The sequence below is a fragment of the Bubalus bubalis genome, chromosome 9 (assembly GCF_019923935.1).
Source record: "Bubalus bubalis isolate 160015118507 breed Murrah chromosome 9, NDDB_SH_1, whole genome shotgun sequence".
In the NCBI taxonomy this organism is placed as follows: domain Eukaryota; kingdom Metazoa; phylum Chordata; class Mammalia; order Artiodactyla; family Bovidae; genus Bubalus; species Bubalus bubalis.
Window position 1 is genome coordinate 45,554,754 of NC_059165.1, and position 22,831 is coordinate 45,577,584.

The 22,831-nt window shown below is 43.5% G+C and overlaps 1 protein-coding gene across 2 annotated transcripts in view; it reads right to left on the reverse strand.

Moving 5' to 3' along the window:
* GALNT10 (polypeptide N-acetylgalactosaminyltransferase 10) overlaps nucleotides 1-22,831 on the reverse strand; it is a 222,017-nt gene that overhangs the window by 110,794 nt on the left and 88,392 nt on the right. For both annotated transcript variants that reach the window (XM_006072971.4, XM_044947428.2), the window contains exons 2-3: nucleotides 11,740-11,842; nucleotides 8,437-8,575 (exon numbers count right to left, since the gene is read on the reverse strand). In XM_006072971.4, coding sequence (XP_006073033.2) covers nucleotides 8,437-8,575; nucleotides 11,740-11,842 — 242 coding nt within the window. The remainder of the gene's footprint in view (nucleotides 1-8,436; nucleotides 8,576-11,739; nucleotides 11,843-22,831) is intronic.

Sequence of the window (22,831 nt, forward strand, 5' to 3'; positions counted from 1 at the left end):
GACTGTGACCTGCCAGGCTCCCATATAGGGTTATTTAAATGAATTATTTCTTCCTGAGTAAGCTTTGGTAGTTTGTGTCTTTCAAGGAATTTGTCATTTCATCTAAAAGTTGCTGAATCTATAGGAATTAAGTTGTCTAGAACATTATTTTCTCTTAATAGTAATAGAATCTGTAGTTATGTCACCTTTCTCATTATTGATATTGTTAATTTGTGTCTTTTTTTCCCTTATCAGTCTGGTTAGATGTTAATCAATTTAATTGACCATCTCAAAGAACCATCTTTTAGGTTCATTGATTTTTTTCTATTGGTTTTCTATTTCTATTTCATTGATCTCTGCTTTGATCTTTTAAAAACATTTCCTTTCTTCTGTTTATTGCAGATTAACTTACTCTTTCTAGTTTTTAAAGTAGAAGCTGATGTCATCAATTTGAGACCATTCTTCTTTTCCAATAAAGGTATTTAATGCTACAAATTTCTTCTTACATGCCACTTCAGTGACATCTCATAAATTCAGATACATTCAGTTTCCATTATCCTTCAATTCAAAATACTTTCTAATTTTCCTTTTGATTTCTTCTTTGACCCAACTGTTATTCCTGAATTATATAGCTTTCAAACATTTAGAAATTCTAAAGGAATATTCTATTATTGGTTTCAACATTTATTTTAACTGTGGTCAGAGAACATAATTTGTATCCCTTGAACCCGTTTAAATTTATGAAGACTTGTTTTCTGGTCATGAATATAGTCTATCTTGGTAAATGTTCTGTATGCACTTGAAAAGATTACATATTTCGCTACTGAGTGGAGTGTTCCACAAATGTCAACTGGGTCACACTGCCTTCTGGATTAGCTGGTTGACAGTGCTGTTCAACTCTACTATATCCTTGCTGATTCTCTATTTGTTTTATCAGTTATTGAGAGAGAAGTATTGAAATTTCATAATTGTGGCTCCGTCTATTTCTCCTTGCAGTTCTATGACTTTTTGCTTCATGTATTTTGAAACTGTCTTATTAGATGCTTAAACATTTAGGATTGCTATGTCCTCTTGATGAATGATTCCTTTATTATGAAATGACCTTCTTTATCCCCGGTAATAGTCTTTGTTCTGTAGTCTATTTGACTAGTATTAATATATGGCAATTCCAGTTTTCTTTTACTAGTTTAGCTCAGAAGACCTTATCTATCTTTTCACTTTTAATTTATTTGTATCTTTATCTTTATAGTGTGCTTCTTGCAGGCGGCATGTACTTGGATCTCGCTTTCCTATCTGACAGTTGCTTTGCCATTGAAATAGTTAATGTGATTATTTAACATGATTATTGATATGGTTAGGTAAAAGTTCATCATCTTGGTACTTACTTTCTACTTTTCCTTTCTGGCATTTGCTCTTTCTTTCCTGTTTTTCTGCCTTCTGGATTAACTGAATATTTTTCATGATTCCATTTTACCTCCTTTGCTGTCTTATTAGCTATAACTCTTTGCTTTTGCTATTTTAGTACTTGCTTTAGGGTTTATAGTATAAGCTTTGAGCTTATAAATTCTATTTTCAAATGATAGTATACTACATCACAAATAGTACAGAGAATGTTATAACGATATACTATCATTTCTCTCCTCTAACCTTTATTGTGGGATACATTTTTATCTACACTTTAAATACAATAATATGTTATTTTTTCACACAGTCAGATATCTTTTTAAGATTTAAACAGCAATAAAAAATAGCACATATATCTATCTATCTATCTATCTATCTACATAGTTACTATTTTCAGTGATCATTCTTTGAGAATGAAGGCTCCTATTTCCATCTGATATCTTCCCCTCTCAGAGAATATCCTTCAGCATTTCTTGTAGTATAAGACTGTTGTGCTGAATTCTTTCAGCTTTTTTCTAGTGTCTGAAAAGTTTTTATTTTGCCTTTATTTTTATATTTTTACTGGGTAGGGAATTTTAGGTTGTCAGAGTTTTACCTTTCAGGACTTTAAAACAGTTGCTACGCCGTGCTTTTGCTTGTGCTGTTTTCAGTGAAAATTCTGTCGTTCTTATCTTTAGTCCTCTGTCTAGAACAAGGTTTATTTCTCTGGCTATTTTAAATTTCGTTCTCTTTATTGCTGATATTCAATAATTTTACTATGATGTCTTGATGTTGTTTTATTCATGCTTCTTGAGATTAGTTTTTACTGAGCTGCTCAGATGTACAATTTCATAGTTGTCATTCATTTTGGAGAACTTCTGGCTGTTATTTCCCTCTTCTTCATGGACTCCAATCACATGAATATTCAACTGTTTAATGTTATCAACATTCATCAATGCTTTTTTCATTAAAAAAAATGTTTTTTCTACCGTTTTTATTCTGAGTAATTTCTTTTCCTCCCATTCACTAATTTTTTTGTGTGTGAAATATTTGTTCTGTCATTCATCCCATATATTGCATTTTTCATCTCAGACACTGCTAGTTTCATTTCTAGAATTTGAGTCTTTATAAAAAATTATTCATTTATTTATTTTTGGCTGTGCTGATTCTTTGTTGCTGCGTGAGCTTTTCTCTAGTTGTGGCAAGTGGGGGCTACTCTTTAACTGCAGTGCTTGGGCTTCTCATAGTGACAGCGTCCCTTTTCTGGAGCAGGGGCTCTAGTGTGTGTGGGCTTCAGCAGTTGTGGCTCCCAGGCTCTAGAGCACCGGCTCAACAGCTATAGCACACAGGCTTAGTTGCTCTATGGCATATGAGATCTTCTCAGATCAGGGATTGAACCCGCATCTCCTGCATCAGCAGAAAGGTTCTTAACACTGAGCCAACAGGGAAGCCCAAATTTGAGTCTTTTTACATCTTCCATGGCTCTAATGTTTTAAACACATGGAATACTGTTATAATAAGTGTTTTAGTGTCCTCTGATAATTAGAAAATCTGCATCAACTTGGGGTCAATTTTGATAAGAGTATTTTCCTCATTATGGGCCATCTTTTCTCTACTTTTTCACATGTCTGATAGCCTCTGATTATATTTTACCTTGGTTGGTGCTGAATATTTTGTTATAGTTTCTCGAGCTTTGTCCTGGGAGGAAGTTACTTGGAAACAGTTTGATCCTTTTGGGGCATAATTTATGCTTCTTCAGACTGGTCCAGAGCACTGTTCAGTTGAGGGCTAATTAGTCCCCACTGACGCAAAACTCTTCTAAGTAGGAGATCCAGTTCTCCATGAGTTACAGATTATGAGGTTTTCCAGTCTGAGTAGAGGAAAGAGGCACAATTTCCCACCCAGTGTGAGAGCCAGCACTTTTTGCTCCCTTCCTCCCAGGCAGCTCCTTTCCCAGCTTCCCCACACCCATCAGTACAATCTACTCAGTACTCAGGGGATCTGTAGATCTCTGCAGATGAGTCTCCACACAGCTCTCTCCTCTCCAGTCCCTTGTCTGGTGAACTCTGGACTCTTAGCTCCATCTCTTCAGCTCAGGAAGTCCTCAGGGTTCTACCTGGGGACCTCCTTGCACCATGGCCTGGAAACTCTAGGAAACAAGTTGTGAGGTCCTTGTAGGATTCTCTCATTTATTTCCCATCTCTTAGAGATTACTATCCTTCATTGCCATAAACCATTATTTCATATATTTTACTTTTTGTTTTCTTTTGGTTGTTTCAGTCATGCAGGTAAACTTGGTTCCTGTTATATCTTGGCCCCTAAATACAAATTTTATGTCTACATGTACATTCATATTGGGGCATTATCACTACTGCTACTTTTACTACTACCGTAGCAATAACTGTGATTGACTTAAATTTCCTGTGCCAGCAAGTTACCATTTTTTTCAGAGAGTATATTTAATAAACATATGTCAAAGGTAATAGGCTACAACTCCCTCCCTTGCTGCCTTTGTAGCTTGTTGGGGATGTAAAGGCACTCAATAGAATCCAGGCCTATTATAATAACATGAGCTTATAAATTCTTTTGAAGAAACTGAACACATACCATAAACTAACCATGTTAACTGATCAAAAAGTAAAAAGGAGCATGGAACCAGGAACCTGGTAGACTTGGGCCTTTTATTATAACAAAGATGCCATTCAGTTCATTCATTACTGAAAGCTATACTCATGACTGGAAAAGGCAGGTCAGGATTGTAGGCTGCTTTCATCCCCACCATGCACAGAAGAAGCTGATCACCCATCAGAAGGGTTCGCCCAGGGATCTTTAGACCCAGGATGCTTCCAGCAGTTGGGACTCCATTGCCATTAGCTGTGTGCCCTGGAGGGGGCTCCATGTGCAGTTGCCAAACAGGCTACCAGGGCCACCCCCAGGGGAGAAGGAAAGTGGGCCAGCCCACCAGCCATCCTCTGTTCCCGCTCCCTTGGCAGGAGGTGCAGAGGGCAGGCCTGCTCAGAGCCAGCTGGCCACCTCCACTGTGCAAACCCAGCCAGTGGGGCTGTACCACCCAGTCTCCATTCTCCGTGGCTGTTCGGTCCCCCACGCAGCTTCTGGAGGAAGTGAATGCGGCTGGCACAAACAAACAGCCCCTCAATTCTGTTCCTGAAATGCTGTTGCCAAAATTCAGTCTGAAGGAGTAGAAGGCAAACATAAACCTCAGCTCCTGCCGAGAAGTTGTTTAAGCTAAAAGAAACCAGAGAGACTGAGCAGCTCAACTGCTCTAATTTCCTCGCACATTTCTGCTGTCAAACTCCAGGAGAGATCCCCCGCCCACTCCACTTCCCCTGGAAAAAGAAAAAAGTTCTTCAAGAAACCTGTCAACTCATTTATGAAAAATCAGCTTCCACGACAAGATTCTAAAAAAGGTGGGGGGTGGGGAGTGTCAGGAGCACTGGATTTAGCGGCATCTTTCACCATAACTTGGATCTGGCTGGGTGGGTGGACTGGTAATAGAGGAGCCTTAGGTGGAAATCACACCCACCCAGAACTGGGCTTCCTTCCCTTAAACCCAGACCCTGAACCCCTCTGCCAGGCTGGTGAAGCTCATGGTCACTTCTCAGAATAATGCTCTCAAGGAATAAAATAAAATATATGAGCTTGTAAAGGAAACCAGTTAGGCTGAAATACAGTTATCAAAATAATAAAGAAATCTGAAATAGAGTCATAAATGTGCTTCTTCACTAACACATTAGATGACAAGATCAAGTGGAAGTTCTAAAATCTACCTTCATCCCAAAGCAGTGATGAGTATCTGTGACATTTCAAGATATCTGTAAAGCGATGGGAAAGTAGATGATTTCTTTTGGTGACATCATAGGTGCTTCACTGCCTACATTCATAACTGAAGCGAGCACTAGATTTCAGTGAGAGGTTCATGAAAAGAAAAATGCAAAGTTGTTTTCACTCAAGTTTATAGACCCTCCTGAATTCTAGTCACAAACCTCTCTGTGGGTCCTGGGACTCCTTGAGTAGGAAGACCTTTCTTTTTCTTGGCTGTTGGGAGAGAGCACTGCACTGGGAGACAAAGGGGCACATCCCCACCCTGGCTTCCCCTCTAACAGCTGAGAGACTCACCCCATAAGTCAAAGAATGTGCATTGTCTTGCCTAGCTCTCTACTTGCAATGAGGTCTTGCAAAGGCTGGTGTAGGGTGGGGGTGTCCTCTGGGGTTCCAAAGCAGCCTATGCCCGCCCATCACTGGTTTTCATCTGTGGTGTAATGACCTGCTTCTGCCATCTGCCTCCACCTCTTGCTCTAAGGCAGCAATAAGGGCTCATTTATCATTGTGTTACTGGTATTAAGAACAGGGCTTGGTACACAGAACACTATGAATATCCATTACAGATGAATGAGTGGATGAAAACTTCTCTCTCATTGTAAAAAAATATTCCTTATTTCACACCAGCAGTTCTCAACACTATCTACATGTAAGAATCGCATCCTGAGATTTTAGAAACTCCTGAGACCCAGGCTATACCTCCAGAAATTCAGACTCCAATGGTTGGGGTGGGGCGCCAGTTTTTTTATTTTTTAAAACCACCCCAGGTACAGCCAAAGTTGAGAGTCTACAGAACCACAGAGCAGTGGTTGAGGTGAGAGTATAATGCTCCCATATGAACTTTCCTAGACTTAGAAAGATGAAATTAGTGCAGAAACTGAACTCTGCAAGGGGCTAAACATAAATTGAGTTTCTGACCCTCGGAGTCAGGTCACAGTTCTGAATCCAGCAACATCCGAAATATCTGAACTACATTTTCAGACTTACATGAAAAAAATCCCAGGCTTGATAGTGAAGACCATGAAACAAATTGCAACCCCTCGGGCAAGTCCTGCAAGGCCCCTCACTCCCTCCCCTCACTGTAAGAAATCCTTGCGAATTCTTATAGGTCTGGGCAAGCAGCACACCTTTTCGTGAAAATTCCTAGTTGTGTGCTTTCCTCATCTATACAGTGGAGATGATAATAATAACGCCAACCTTCAGGTAATGTTGCAGGGACTGAAAGATGTAAGGGGCCAAAAAGCACTTTTAGGTAGCCAAACATACTACCAAGATTCTTTATTATTATACTCTACCAGTTGAGCTCGTAGAGGTGGAAAGACCTAATGACTCAGATTCTAGGTCAGACTCTCTGCATGCAAATTCTGGCACCACCTTTTACCAGCTATGTCATCCAATACTAATTATTTAACTCTTTGGACTTCATTCCTCAAGTGTAAAATGGTGATAATAAAGTTACCTATCTCCCAGGGTTTTGGGAAGGTTTGGCTGAGTTAACATTCTTAAAGTACCATTGGTTCTAGGGTTGGTAGATGAAGACTATTACATTTAGAATGGATAACAACAGGTCCTAATGTATAGCACAGGGGACTATATTCAATATCCTGTGATAAACCACAATGGAAAAGGATATTAAAAAAAGAATGTATATGTAAAACTTGAGCTTTGCATCAGAATCACCTGGAGGGCTTGTTAAAACACTGATGGCTGAGCCCCTACGCAGAGCTTTTGATTCAGTACACCTGGGCTGGGATCCAGAAATCTGCATGTCTAACAAGCTCTGCTGGCCTGGCAACCACACTTTGAGAACCATTGGCTTAGAACAATGCCTGGCATACAGTAAGTATCTAATAAGTGTTAGCTGTTACTATCTTTCCCTGGCCTCTAATTTTGTAGTCCCTGAGCAAAACAGTTTCTGCTCCACTGCTACTCATAACAGCCTTCATGGAAAAAAAAAACTTAAAAAAATTTTTTTATCTTGTAATCGGGTACAGCCGATTAACAATGTTGTGATAGTTTCAGGTGAACAGTGAGATGACTCAGCCATACATATATATGTATCAATTCTGCCCAAACTCCTCTCCAATCCAGGGTGCCACATAACATTAAGCAGAACTCCCTGTGCTATGGAGTAGGTCCTTATTGGTTATCCATTTTAAACAGAGCAGCGTGTACAAGTCCATCCCAAACTCCTTAACTATCCCTTCTCCCTGTCCTTCCCTCCTGGCAACCATAAGTTCATCCTCTAAGTCTGTGAGTCTCTTTTTGTTTTGGAAGTAATTCTGAAATCTGCTAGCAGTGGTCCCCAAGGTGTGGACCCCATGAACACCACATGGGAGCTTACTAGTAATGAAGGTCTTGGGCGCCGACCCAGATCCACTGGATCAGGAAGTATGGGCTTGAGGCTCAACATCTTGTGTTCCAACTAATAGCCCTCCATGTGATTCTAAAGCACAGCAACTTTAAGACATACTGCTCTATTAGAAAGTCACTGTGACCACCACAATACTCCTTTCAAAAGTGAAAGGCAGGATGGCTTAAGATCCAGAGTAGAGTGTTTTGTTGAACTGCAGCTCAAGAACTGACTCAGCTTTTTAATCACTGTGTGGCCCTACTGTGTGGCAGTACCCCTTTAAGCTTCAGTTTCCTCATCCGTAAACATGGGCATCATCACGGGGCCTACAGTGCAGGGAACTGACATGACAAAGTGCTTGGACACACACTACGTGTTCAAACAAAGTTAGTGGTCACTGTTATCTTTTTAATCGTGATAACATGTACGCTCTCAAAATGATTTGGGATAGCTTATAACCGAGACACAGACATAAAAGTGCACAGGATAGCTAAAATAAAGAGTTAAAAAAAAAAGGAAATAAAAATGCCACACACAGAAGGTGGAGCGAGGGAGGGTTGAAACTGTTGTTGCACTTGTCTTGCAAATTGAGGTCTGGACTTCCGTGTGGGTCAGAGTCCAAAAAGGAAATACAGAGATCCTGGTTTCCACTGCATGAATAGAGGAAGGAGACCAACTCTTTAGGGGAGACAATACCATTCCCTTGGCCACGCCAGCTCTAAATTCTAGGAGAATCTGCTCACGGGAACCTGTGCACAAAGGTCCTGGATAACAGAGGGAATCTCCTCCAGCAGTGCTTTATGGACCTGTTTCTTTAATCCTCAACGAGAGTCAAGGGCAAAAATCCTTAGATCCCAGAAGATGAGAGAAGTTACACTCACTTTGGGTGCCGAATGTCAGGGAGAGAGCGATTCAGGGAGATTTTATCACTGACGTAAATGTTAAATCCATTTTCTCGGTACGCCTGGTCCACTCGCTCAGCATAGGTCAATGGGAAGGGCTTCCCTTGTTCTCCGTCTCCTAGGAGCAAACAGCAAAATCAGGGTTGCCAATTAAATGTGGTGGGAAAGGGAAGAGGAAAAACGTGCTTAAATCACCAAGAAAAGACTTTACACTTGATACAGAGTGTTTCTCTAGATTCTGCAGGGCTAAAGAGGGGAAGGGAATGAGACTCAGTCATGGCTGTGTCATGCACTGCAGCTCTGTTCTCCTGTAACCTCCACAACAGGCTGTCAGGGTGGACATGTGAGCCCTCTTTCTACAGAGAGAAAAGCCGGGACTTGGGACTTCCCTGGTGGTCCAGTGGTAAGGAGTCCGCCCGCCAATGCAAGGGTTACAGGTTTGATCTCTGGTCCAGGAGGATCCCACATGCCATGGGGTGACGGGACCTGCGTGCCACAACTGCTGAAGCCAGCGTGCTCTAGAGCCAGGGCTCCACAGCAATGAGAAGCCCACACACTGCAGCTGGAAGGTAGCCCCCACTCGCCACAGCTGGAGAGGGTCCAGTATGGCAACAAAGACCCAGTGCAGCCAAAAATAATAAGTAAATAAAATTATGCAATAAAAAAGAAAAACCAGGACTCAGAAAGGTTATAAAAGTAGGTCTCTGGGCTCCAGTGCCCATGTTTTCCCCACCCTCTACCAGGAGCCCCAAACATCCCTGACCCTGAAGTCTGCCCACCTGGATGGGAGGCCAGGTCACCTGCCTAGGAACTGACCCACCTTGGGCCAGTCACACTAGCTCTATGAACTGTATCTTGTTGTTGTCTGGTACCCATACCATCCTGAGAAAGTCAAACGAGAGGCTGTACACCCAAGAGCTTTTGGTAAAGATAAAAACCCTATTAACCATGTGAAGAAATTCTGTGATTCCTCTCCAGGCGACTCGAACTTTACATGTAAATCAAAATTGCCACAAATGATCAAAGATGCTTTGATTTTTTTTAAGCCAGTAAACTAATGATGATCTGCCTTGCCTAGGCCTGAACTGCCTGAAATGTGTGGCTCTTAGTCTGGGATCTGGGTGGATCCAGTGCCAGCTTTCCTTTCTCTGTACAAGCCATCTGGGGAAAGAATCCCTGATGCTCCAGAAAATTACTCTCTGGGTTTCCGGGGTGCAGATAGTATGTGCTGATGTCCCCTAACCCCTGCAATAATAGACCAAGCACCTGCCATTGGCGACAGTGTGGAAGAAATGGTAATAGAATCAGCTAACTGAAAATCATCTCATCTTTTGGAGCCTGTGGCCTGAGCAACACCCCATTTACTTTGCAAAGTAAATGATGTTAACATCAGCGTGATGAGAAGGTGCAAGTAGAGAGGTGGAGCCTGGGGTGGTGCCTGCTCTGATCCAGCCCAATGATGGAGAGACTCTGCTGCCTGTAACTTGCATGGCTCTGGGATAAGACACTGCTGGCCAGTGCCCAGCATGATCCCACAAGGGACACAAATGCCGCAGGCAGACAAAGAAGGGCAGAAGCATCTGTTTGGGCGGGGAGGGAAGCTCTGGTGGAGGGGGCAGTGCAGGGGAATGATTCCGAGTTCAGGCCCTGGAGCTGCATTGAGTGGAGTTTGAAGCCCAGCCCTGCTGCTCCTGGCTGTCATCTTGGGAGAGCCTTCAGCTTTTCTGTGTCTTGGGTTTTTCCCTTAGTGTTCATTGGGATGAAAAAGTTCAGTGTGATGATTAAGTAGGGAATGCAGGGGAAGACAGAGAAGGCAATGGCACCCTACTCCAGTACTCTTGTCTGGAAAATCCCATGGATGGAGGAGCCTGGAAGGCTGCAGTCCATGGGGTCTCTGAGTGTCAGATACAACTGAGCGACTTCACTTTCACTTTTCACTTTCATGCATTGGAGAAGGAAATGGCAACCCACTCCAATGTTCTTGCCTGGAGAATCCCAGGGACGGGGGAGCCTGGTGGGCTGCCATCCATGGGGTCGCACAGAGTCAGACATGACTGAAGTGACTTAGCAGCAGCAGCAGCAGAGCAAGATGCCCGGCACACAGTGAGTGTTCAACCTGGGCTGGTTACTATTATTCTTAATAATGTCACCACTGATTACTCTTTTCTGGCTAGTTAGCCCAATGTTCTAATAATTCTGGTATAAGTGCCTGGGAAATTAGCTCTTTTCAAATGTTTCCTTTCTTAATCTAAGCAGCATTTCAACCCTTCATTCTAAATCATTGGCAGATGTGTCTTTGGATTTCCCTGACCACCAGTTACTATACCAGCTCTATTTAGAGCTTCTTGTAATCTGGTTTTGTCACAGTGTAACATTTTAAAAAAGAAAATCAATAGTGCTGGATATCTCTGATACAAAAATGAAAATACAAATCCCTTATATTTCTTTCCAGTATTGTAAAGCTATACTTTATTTGTCACCTTCACAAAAATACTCTTTGGTTATCAAAGTAGGAAGCATGAGCCCTGAGGACAGAGGGGAAACTGAGGCTCCAGGAGTCTGGAATTTATCTGAGGGTCAGATGGCTGGTAGGTGGCGTCAGAGCTGCTCTCCTGGCTCCTAGGCAGGCCCTTTGGAGACGACTCTCCACATGATTTCTATGTACCTCACCATTCCAACTCTGCAGTAGAACAGGAGCTGTTCCAAAGGCTAATCAGGTGAAGAAAGCTTCAGCAGAAGCCCACTAGTTGCACTCAGCCCTGTGGCTGTGATGTTGGGGAGGGATCAACTCAGCCCTCCAGACCTGCGTTCAAGTCTTAAGCTTGCCTCTTTCTCACTGTATGTCTGTAGGTAAATTACCCCACCTCTCTGAGCTCCAGGTTCCTTCTCATCAAATGAGCTACAAAGGTTGGTTAGGGGTTTCATCAAGAAAATGTGCAAAGTGTGGATCGTGGGCCTTTTTGCTGTTGGTGTTCAGTAAATGTGGGTTCTTAGTCTTACTGCTCCTCATTTTAGTGGTAACGTATCTTCCAGGAGGGAGACATTTTCTATCACCATAGAGGTTTCAGGGCAAAGGCCTGAAAGCAGTGGAGGTGATGATGTGAATGGAGAAGGGGGTCAGCTAACAGGTAAAGGAGGGGAGAGGGCTGGCCCTGGGAACCAGGGGAAGGGATAATGGCAAATGGACAGGGAGTCAACAGGAGGTCTAGATGCCCCCATAAAACACACACACGTGCAAGCACTCTCCAGGGGACCCACCCGTGGATGCCCTGCCCTTCGTACCTACACGCTGAGCATCCCTCTTGATGGCTTCTTTGTCGTGCCAGTCCTTCAGTTTCTGCCTGTCTCCAAAGAAAAAGCTCTTCTTTGGTTGATTGTGTGAGCCCTTAAAAAAAGACAAAAACTATGAAAAAGAAGAAAAGGGAAAATAAATTTAATAACAAAGAGACCCAGCAAGTACATGGCCTAAGGGATGAATGTCTGCCATCAGTGGTTCATTTATTAATTCCCTCAGAACTTGGTTACTCCTGCCCACCTGTGCCAACCAGGTGTGCAAAGTTCAGAAAGATGACACACAGTGCCCACCCTCCGGGAACTTACAAACCCATGGGAGAGAAGGCAGATGGACAGACACTCCTTTTACAGAAGAGAGAAGGCGGCAGGTATGACACTGCCTAACAGAAATATAATGTAAGCTACCAAGATGAGCCACATATGTAATGCTACTTTTTTTAAACCAGGTGAAGTGAGTTTTGATAATGTATTTCATTTAGCTTCATATACTCCATCAAAAGCAGGAGTTCCCAAAACTGTGGCAAAACTGTCTTCCATGAAATTAGTCCCTGGTGCCAAAAAGGTTGGGGACCACTGATCTAAAGTAAGATCATTTCAACAGGCAGTGGAAGCAAATGTTGAGGTTAAGTCTATGTTCCTTTTCGTGTGTGTACTGAGTCTTCAAAATCCAGTGTGTATGTCATACTTCTGGGCATCTCAGTTCAGCCTCCTTCCAAGTTCTTAAGAGCCAAGGCTGCCTAGTGGCTCTGCACTGGATGAGGCAGAGGAAATGAACCTGGGATGAGAGGTTCCGAGAAAGAGCTAGAGGACTTCACTTCCACCCGGGAGAACTGGGGAAGGGTTCACGGACACTGGGGCCTTTGGGCTGGACTTCAGATAAGTTGAAATGAGAGGCTGGCAGAGTGCACACCCTGGGTGGGTGGAGCATGGCAGAGTGGCTCAAGGAGCACGGAGCACAGGAGGAGGAGCTGGGTCACAGTCACCTCTGCAGTCCCAAAGAAGGCCTGGTCCCAGAGACGGGGAGCAGCTGGCAGATGTATGTAGAAGGTCTGAACAAGTGCTCAGATGACTGAAAGAAAACAGGAATACACAGGAGAGTGGCCCCCAGAGGCTGGAGCTGAAGACATTTATTATGTGTTCCAGGAGGGGAGTCTGTCCTGGTGGGCCTGTTAAGGAAGCAGTTTCCCAGAGGCTGCATTCCAGCATCTGGGGTCATCAAAAGGTGCCAGATGCTTTCCCATGCCAAGAGTCAGGCTCCAGGGCTCAGTAAGAGTCTTTCTAAGGTGACACTGCTCCACACTGCTGTTTCTATCTTGTGTTCACCTAGATGAGAACAGCTTTCCCCATGACCTTGCCCTTAAAAAAACCCACAGACCTGCACATGCCACTGTGGCGTGCAGGATCCACTAGTTCTATTTCCTGTATAATTACCTACGAAGGCCCTGAACGCATGGTGTGCTGGAACATTAGCACTAACAAGAAGCCACTGGAATAAAATCATCCTCATGCCTGTTTATTAAGTCCCTGGCTGATCCTCGCATTAGCACATTTTCCATAAGGGCTCAATATCCCTACAACAGCTCTAATGATAATAATCCTCGGCACTCCCTCTCCTGCAGACCTCTCTGACTTGCAGGAAGAAAATTCTGAAAGTGGACATGCCACATGTCGTGGTCAGAGAGGGAAAGAAAACTGCAAAAACAAAGGTCACGTGCCTGCAAACGGTTCTCAGGGTCTTAGAAATCACAGGAGCTGAGTGGGAAGTTCTTTCAGGGGATTTCAACTGTATTGAGCCACATTTCTGCAGTAGACACCTTGGTGCTGCCTTGAGAAGGTGGAGACTGACAGTAAGAACTTGACCCCTGCACTTCAGTCAGACCAGCAATGCATCTGTCTGTTTTCTATACTGGGGTTCTATGTGAGATTTCATTTCTAAAGGTCCTCTGCTAAAAACAAACTGACCATTAAATCTCCACACAAGCAAACACATAAACTCAAAAACTGATCTGGGGCCACTGCCCTATTTCACAAACAGGGAAACTAAGTCTTGGAATGGAACGGGGATATGCCCAAGTTAAGCACTCTACATTTAGACGTCAGGATTGGTCAGTCAAGGGTTGGTTAGCAATCTTTCCTCCAGCCCTCTCTCCCAATTCCTTTTCCCTCTTCTGCTATCCGAAGACTGAGAACTTCATTGACTATGTTAGGTCACTGGTGGAACTAAAGAGGTTCTGCAAACCCAGGCTGTCTTAATAGGAGGAACCAATCTGAAGTGGTTCTTACAGTGTGAACCAGCAGCACTCACAGCAGCTGGGAACTCATCAGAAATGAGCCCCATCCAGGAAGCAGCAGCAGAAACTGGGTGTGGGGCCCAGAGACTTGGATTTTAACAAGTCCTCAAAGAGATTCTGATGCACACTCCCATTTGAGAACTACTGGTCTAGAATTCAGGACGTCATAAACCTGTTTGGTCTGTGCTGGTCAAACCATACCTGGGCTATTGTATCCCAGTTGAGCAGATATTCATCATTGAAGGTCACAAAAAACCTTAGATGTGGTCACTGGCAAACACAATCTGGTGGCTTTTGAGGATTTTTTTTTTTAACTGCCAGTGTTGGCGGGGTGGGGAGGGTGGGGGGAATAGGGCTTCCCAGGGGGCTCAGTGGTAAAGAAATCGCCTGCCAAAGTAGGAGACGTGAGTTTCATCTCTGGGTTGGGAAGATCCCCTGGAGGAAACGGCAACCCACTTCAGTATTCTTGCCTAGAAAATTCCATGGACACAGGAGCATGGTGGGTGGGCTACAGTTCATGGGGTCACAAAGACTCTGTGATGTGACCTGGCTCTCATCCCTTATTTGTGTTATTTTCCTGGCTGCAGTGAGTTTGCAATGGGCTGCCACATACAGATATGCATGAGGAAGATTAGAAACTGTGTTCTATGACAATTTGGAGATGAGAAGCCATGGGAAACACGGGAGAGTTTATCTTGTTCTATGAGGCCCTGAGGCCAGTGTGAGAGCCAAGGGCAGAAGTTATTGAATGCCTGACAGGTTAGCTGAAAACACAGAAGGAATTCCAAAAGGTGGGCTGGTCTTAAGATGAAATAGGCCCACTTGGAAGAAGATGTTAGGGGAGGCCAGGAACAGGATGCTTGTTCATCAGGATGTGAAGGAGGAGAGTCGAACACAGAGTTAGGGCTCAGTTCAGTTCAATCGCTTGGTCATGTCCGACTCTTTGTTGACCCCAAGGACTGCAGCACGCCAGGCTTCCTTATCCATCACCAACTCCTGGAGCTTACTCAAACTCATGTCCATAGAGTTTGACGATGCTATCTAACCATCTCATCCTCTGTCGTCCCCTTCTCCTGCCTTCAATCTTTCTCAGTATCAGGGTCTTTTCCAATGAATTAGTTATTTGCATCAGGTGGCCAAAGTATTGGAGTTAGGGCTAGCGCTTCTCAAATTTTCCTATGCAATATAATCACATGAGTTATCTTGTTAAACATGGATTCTGATACACGAGATCTGGGCTGGGCCTGAGACTCTGCATTTCTAACAAGCGCCTAGGTGATGCTGCTGATCCCCGAAAAACATTTTGAGTAGCAAGGGTGAGGTGACCTTTGCAAAGACATTTCAAGAGTCTAAGATTCTGGAAAGGACACTGTCTCATCTATATGTTTGTGGATGTCTTCTCATGTTCCTGGGAACGGGGCACGGAGCTGAATCTCACAGCTGTGACTGCACAGAGATCAACTCTCCTGAATCTCATCAGAATGAACAGTGAACTGCGGAACTGACAGGCTACAGAATTAAGGTTCCAAAATTCTGGGAGTTTCATGCTTAACAGCCTCTACCACCTCACTGCCTTTGCCTTAATGATGCATGCCCCTCTGGAATGATCTCCAGAGATGGCCTTTTTTAGGTGGTCTCAGTTCTTAGATGATAAGTGACAGTCACTCAGTCATGTCCAACTCTTTGCAAGCCCATGGACTGTAGCCTGCCAGGCTCTTCTGTCCATGGAATTCTCCAGGCAAGAATACTGGAGTGGGTTGCCATTCACTTCTCCAGGGGATCTTCCAGACTCAGGGATTGAACCTGGGACTCCTGCATTATAGGTGGATTTTTCGCTGGCTGAGTCACCAAGGAAGCATTAGTTTTTACTTCTTCCCTAAACTAAGAGGACTTTGGAGCTTGCCGACAGAGGCACTTCGGCAAGTTAAACATGTAGTTACAAGGAGGTTCTCAAGTATCCAAGCTATGCAGCCTCTCAGAAACAGTAAGTCCACCTTTTTTCTATCTTATAGGTGGGAAAACTGAGGTGCAAAGACACCAAACTACCCAACCAAGGGCTCATAAGTAAGCCAGAGGATAAAAGCCATGTTCTTTGATTCCCACACTGGATTTTAGTGGAGAGAGCTTGCAGCATGGTCTTGGACAAGTTTCATTTTCCTACCTGGAAAACCTGCCCCAAAAGTACTTTCAAGTGAACCAAGAAAATCACAAACTGTATATTGGAAGCATGTTCAAAATTTACACATAGAACGTGGATAGCCTTCGGATTTTAAGGATCTACTATAAATTGACATCTGATCAAATCATCTTGATACAGGACTCAAATTTTACTATGAAAGTGAAAGAAAAGTGAAAGTGAAAGTTGCTCAGCTGTGTGCGACTCTTCGAGACTCCATGGGCTATAAGGTCCATGGAATTCTCCAGGGCACAATACTGGAGTGAGTAGCCTTTTGCTTCTCTAGGGGATCTTCCCAACCCAGGGATCAAACTCTGGTTTCCCACATTGCAGGCAGATTCTTTACCACCTGAGCTATCAGGGAAGCCCAATTTTTTTTTTAACTATACATGTTAAAAAGATTTCCCATAATAGGTCTAAGCTTTTGGTCCAAGAAAGAGTTGGTTTCAATCTTAAAACCACAGAGTATTCAGAGCCCAGGAGGCCCTTAGAATCTTATCTAGAAACCTTAATGAAAATTGTGATCAGAAGTCTCTGACATCCACCCATAGAAACCCCACAGATAGATCATTCCAACTATTGCTAAATATTTGTGCCAGGCACTGTGGTAAGCACAGTGAACACGGGTGTGACAACACAGATCCCGTGCAGGTGCTAATGGGTTTAGAGCCAGATCAGTTGCTCTCAAAGGACGGTTCTTCGGAGACCTGAGCCCTCATTATATATAAAATTTCCTGGACCCCACCCTGAACCTATGAAATCAAAGTATCTGAGCATAGGAGGCCAGGAAGCAATGGATCTTTAAACACATCTCCATGTAATTCACAGTAAAGGTGGAAAGCCACTTGCCAAAATCCAGCTGTCTCACTCACAGTTATGAAACCCGAGGCTAAAAGAGTAGAACAGAGTTGCCCCAAACCCCATAGTTTGTCAGCCCCAAAGATCAAACCAGATCTGGCTGTTCTCTCCATGGGTTAGACTGTGAGCTCCCTGAAGGCAGGGGCATGTCTGTTTTGATTTGTCACTGTGTTTTCCTAGGTCAATACCTAGGCCCTCAGAAAGTATCAGGTGTATGACTGCATGAATGATTGCTCATCAATGGGGCAGGAAGTCTAGTTGGATGACTCAGAGCATTCTGACTCCAGAGTTGGAAAAACCTAGGTTTTACTCCCTGGGCAGACGGACCCCAGTTTCCTGGATTGGTTAATAGGGAAAACCATCAGAATAATGTGCAGGTTGTTGAGAGAATGAACTGAGCTCATCCACACAACACATCAAGCTCAGTATCTGGCATAAAGTTAGGCCCCCTCGGTAAAGGAGTGCAACTATTAATAGGTTATTTCCAGAGAAAGTTTATGATCTGGTGTATGTGATGGCCATGTCTGGGGGAGAAAGGGCAGGGATGGGAATCTAATAATAAAACTGTGAGCCCTGCAGAGGAAACCTATTGAACACCTGAGCCAATTCAACTGGTTACTGCTGATAACAGGATTTAGAGAATTTCCTCATTAACAGGAGGTCATGTGCCCATGTGGAAACTCACTGTTCTTGAGGAAAGAAGAAAGTTCTTAGTTAATAGTGGCATTCTACAACAGAAACAAATGCCACAGACCTTTTCGCAACCAGAAAAAAAACGCTAACTGTTTCTTAAAAGAGAGCGATTCTTATGCAAGGCCATCACTTAATGTTATGCAAAAAGGTAGTCTGGATTTCAGTCCAGAGGCAATTTTCATTCTACAGACTCACAGGTTTGTCTATAAAAGCTGTGATTATTTTCCTTCAGCAACCATCTTCTGCTACTTTCCTTCCCCAATATTTCTAGATGTCCTTTTGCTACAGGAAGCAGAAGGGTTGGGAAGGAGCAGAGGTCAAGGATGGTGAGGGAGAGTGTGTGGAGGAGGCTGGCAGAGTGATTGTGGAAATCACATTAAACAATAAATTGGAACTGGATTTTGACTGGCTGCTCTAAATAACTGCTTCTGGTAGCTGCGTGCTTTTACTTAACATTCCACTGAAAGAATTGATTAGTGTTCAAACAGCCACAAACACACACACACACACACACACGGAATTTTAATCTTTTGTTTAATCACTACTTAGTGTGCCTGGCATCCTTTGCAGGGTGGGAAGAAGGGTGGTGAAGTGAGCCAAGTGTATCCTGCCTAAGGAGAAAGGTCTGTTAAAGCACATACTCTAATCCTGACCCTGCAGACTCGGCAACTCCCGCTCAGAGAGGACGCTTATGTCTCTGGCCCAGCTGGTTGGTGTCTTCAAAACAATGGAAAAAGAGTGGTGTGCTCAAAAACAGCAATGCTGAAAGGAGAACTGAGCGGGGCATCTGCTTCATCCAGGGTCTGAAGACTACAATGGATTAGATTCTGCTGCAAATTTTAGGCGAGTTTCCTCGCTTGCAATCTCCTTCTCAAATAACCCTACAAAGGCGCCGAAATGATTTGCTCTGAGGCTTAAATGACTCTATATAATTCCAAACATTTGTTTATCTGCTAAGTAGATTATTCTAATAACCTTCACACACACACACACACACACACACACACACACACACACACACAGCAGAGCTTTCTCTTCAAGGCTGCCTTCAAGGTTATCCTTCAAAGAGGGCCAGGTAGGATTTCATTTATCCAAAAGCATAAAGTGACTCTAAGCAAGGGAGTTCGGACAACTGGATAAATGTACTTTCTTCATGAGTCTTGAGGACATAAGCTGATTTGTTTATATTTCTTCATTCATCTCATAAAACAGGATGACTCCATCGAAGAATTAAGGACCTACTATGTCCAAAGAACTGTGGGGGAAATAAAGAGAAATAGGATCATTCTTAGCCTCAACAAATAGGATGAATATAAGAAAGGAAAAAGCACACAACACTATCATGTGAGTGCCCTTGAAGTTGTACAGATGAATTCTATAGGTATTTACAAGAGCCAAAGGTTAAATTCCATCTAAGACCATCAGGGAAAAATTCCTGCAAAAATGGAAAGTTGCTTAATAGGATGGGTAAGATTCTGACTGGCAGCAGTGGGAGGACACAGTCCAGCTGGAGGGGAAGCACGTGCAGAGGTGGAGGTTAGAAAGCAAGGGGCCTGTTTCCTTAATAGCAAGGACCCTGATTTGGCTGGTGGGAGTGAGATATGAGAGTCAGGAAAAAAGAGAGTCAGTTAGGGTTAGTCTGGACCAGAATCTGAGGGCCTTACATTTGAGCTGTTTGGCAGATGGGAGCCACAAATGGTCTTTGAGCAAGTAACAATAATAAAATATGCTACCACCTATCCACCTGTTAATCTCAAAATCCCTCTCTATCTGGGAGAAATAGAGAAAGATGATTTTGTTTTCAGAGGAAATGTACCCTCACTGTAGGCTGAGGACCACTCTTAGACATTCCACAAGACAGACTGAAATGAGCTGACCTAGCCCCAGCCCTTACCTAGTAGCCTCTGTTCTGAGAAAATCTACCTTTAACTACAACCAGGACCAGGAAGTATGAGAAAGCAATCACCCCTAAAGGGTGCTGTTTATGAATGGATGGAGACACTATAACCCAGCAACCACGAGATCAAGTTGGCCACGTCAGGCGATCCTGCTGTTCCACCCAGTAATCGGGTGTGTCAATTTTCCTGGCTCCAATAACCCTGTGGTCATAACACCAGGATGTCAGAATCTGAAATCTGGATGGGGCCCCATTCCCCAAGAGGGCAAGGTCATTCACAGACAGGAACCGTGGTGTTTAAAAGGCTGATCCTGTACTCCCAAGGGCAGAAGCATTCCACCCATCTAATTCACCCTTTTGTTTTGTACCCATGGCTCTAGAAAAGGTCATTTGCTATGGAGGGTGTGAAAGCTCATTAAAAGACTTTTTCAATAGCAGAGAGAAAAGAGCCAAGATACTTCATAATATCTATTATCTAAAGGGCACATGGAACCTCCAGTAACTTTTCTCTTTCATTCTAAAAGAAAGATTGCAACTTGTATCATATTCTTCAGAGGAAGTTTCCAAAGGGTTAATCACTGGGAAAACAAATAACAACACTCTGATAATTTGATAATATTCATTTGGGTCTCTCACCCATCCATCCATCCATTTACTTAAATGTTTGGTGAATATAAGCACATGCCAGGCTCTGCGCTATATATAAAGAATACACTTGTGAGCAAGACAGATAAGGGCCCTGCTCTCATAGAACTTACAGTAATGTGTTGGGCTGCAGGGAATACAGACTTTAATCCACAACTACAAAAAAATTTAAATAGCTACAGTGGCCTGTGCAGAAAAGAAGGATATATGGTGCAAAGAGTGTCCATTTCTTTCAGATCAGATAAGGAGGGTCTTATCCAGACTGCAAAGTCAGGAAAGGCTTCCCTGAGGAAATGGATGGAGTATAAGTAGGATTAACTCAGCAAAGAGAAGAGAGCAGAGCCTTTCAGACAGTGGATGTGCAGAGACCCTGTGGCCGGGCAAATATGAAACACAGGAGGGGCTAAAAGAAGAGCAGGGTATGTGTTGCACAGAGAAAGAGTGGAAGCCTGGTGGGGATGAGAGGTGGGCAGGAAGGAGGATTCTGTCTTCCCCAGAAGCGTTTGGAAATTAAGTATTTTACAGAAGGAGGCAGCAAGATCAGGGGGCATTTGGAAGGCCCTCTAGCAGCCAAGGCGGAGGGTGGCACCGAGGGAGGAGACTGTCATCACACTGTAGGCAGAGATGCTGCCAGCTTAGGCAGGCAGGGAGAAGCAGGGATGGACATATGTATTTTTTTAAAAAAGAGTCATGAAGGCCCTGCAAGTCTGTAGTAAAGAAATGTAGCCTAAAGACTTGGACAGTTGGGTGATGAGTTCACCTTGAAGGTCCATAGGCCCACAATACGATGAATGTATAGGTAGGGCTGAGCTGGGGTCTTGAGCCCAGATCTCCCCTCACCTAGCCTGGTATCTGCTTCATTACACATTATTTTCAAGTTTTAATTCTTTTCATAGACAGCAAGTCAGAAAATCAGACCTAATGGAACCTATATACAGTATATATATATATATATATATATATATATATATATATATATATACTTAAAGCCTCGGGAATTCAGTGACACATGGTCCAAAAGAAAGAAAGAAATCCTAACTGGGTAGGCTGACCATCTTCCTGACCCCTTGCTTAACAAGCCTATTCCCTGGATGGTGTCCCCTGGGGTCCAGTTCTCTCTGGCCTCTGGTACTGTGAGCACAGTGGTGCTGAGTGAACCTACTCGGGGAGATAAGAATTTTCATTACCTCAGAAGGCACCAAGATGACTTCAACCAGAGAAAAAGTCATCGGTTTTAAAACTGTAGGAGAAACTGCCTAAATTGGGATTTTGAGAGGTGGTTTGTCTTTATATGATATGGACAATTGTCAAGCGTGATTCTGATTTTATGTTATTTCCACCTTAAGTGATGAGTTTATTAAAACCTAACACTTTTTTGGCTTAAAACTCAACATTCAAAAAACTAAGATCATGGCATCTGGTCCCATCACTTCATGGCAAATAGATGGGGAAACAATGAAACAGTGACAGAATATTTTTTTGACCTCCAAAATCACTGCAGATGGTGACTGCAGCCATGAAATTAAAAGACACTTGCTCCTTGGAAGAAAAACTATGATAAACCTAGACAGCATATTAAAAAGCAGAGATATTACCAACAAAGGCCCACCTAGTCAAAGCTATGGTTTTTCCAGTAGTCATGTATGGATGTGAGAATTGGACCATAAAGAAAGCTAAGCACCAAAGAATTGATGCTTTTGAACTGTGGTGTTAGAGAAGACTCTTGAGAGTCCCTTGGGCTGCAAGGAGATCAAACCAGTCAATCCTAAAGGAAATCAGTCCTGAATATTCATTGGAAGGACTGGTGCTGAAGTTGAAGCTCCAATACTTTGGCCACTTGATGTGAAGAACTGACTCACTGGAAAAGACCCTGATGCTGGGAAAGACTGAAGGCTGGAGGAGAAAGGGACAACAGGGCATAAGATGGTTGGATGGCATCACCGACTCCATTGACATGAGTCTAAACAAGCTCCAGGAGTTGGTAATGGACAGGGAGGCCTGGCATGCTTCAGTCTATGGGGTCACAAAGAGTCGGACACAACTGAGTGACTGAACTGAACCCTTTCGAAAGATGAGACTTTACTGTATTATTATTGTCATTACATCCACTTTGTAGATGGCAAAACTGAGGCTTGGAAAGGAAAAACGATATGAAAAGTGTTCTGCAAACTGCCAATCACCCCATGCATGTCATTATCGCAGCTAATAAATAGTTCCTACTACACACTGTCCTGCTGCTTCCCGCATCCTTGAGCTTAGAAAGATGCAGGGAGGATGGTCAGCTCTCAGGAAAGCACAATGTACACAGTGAATCATCCTTCTGTGCCCTGTTCACCAGGGGTCTTGAACAACCACAGGCAGCCCTTTAAAAAGTGCTCTTCTCAGAGGCTCGGTGAGTAGAGCATAAGAGAGGGTCATTACATTGCTCTGCAGAGTGGATGGAGTTGGGTGAGGAGAAAGGAAGGCAAAATTAGTAAACTGAACAGAAGGCAAGTTCTAACCCTTCCAGGGATTGAAAAA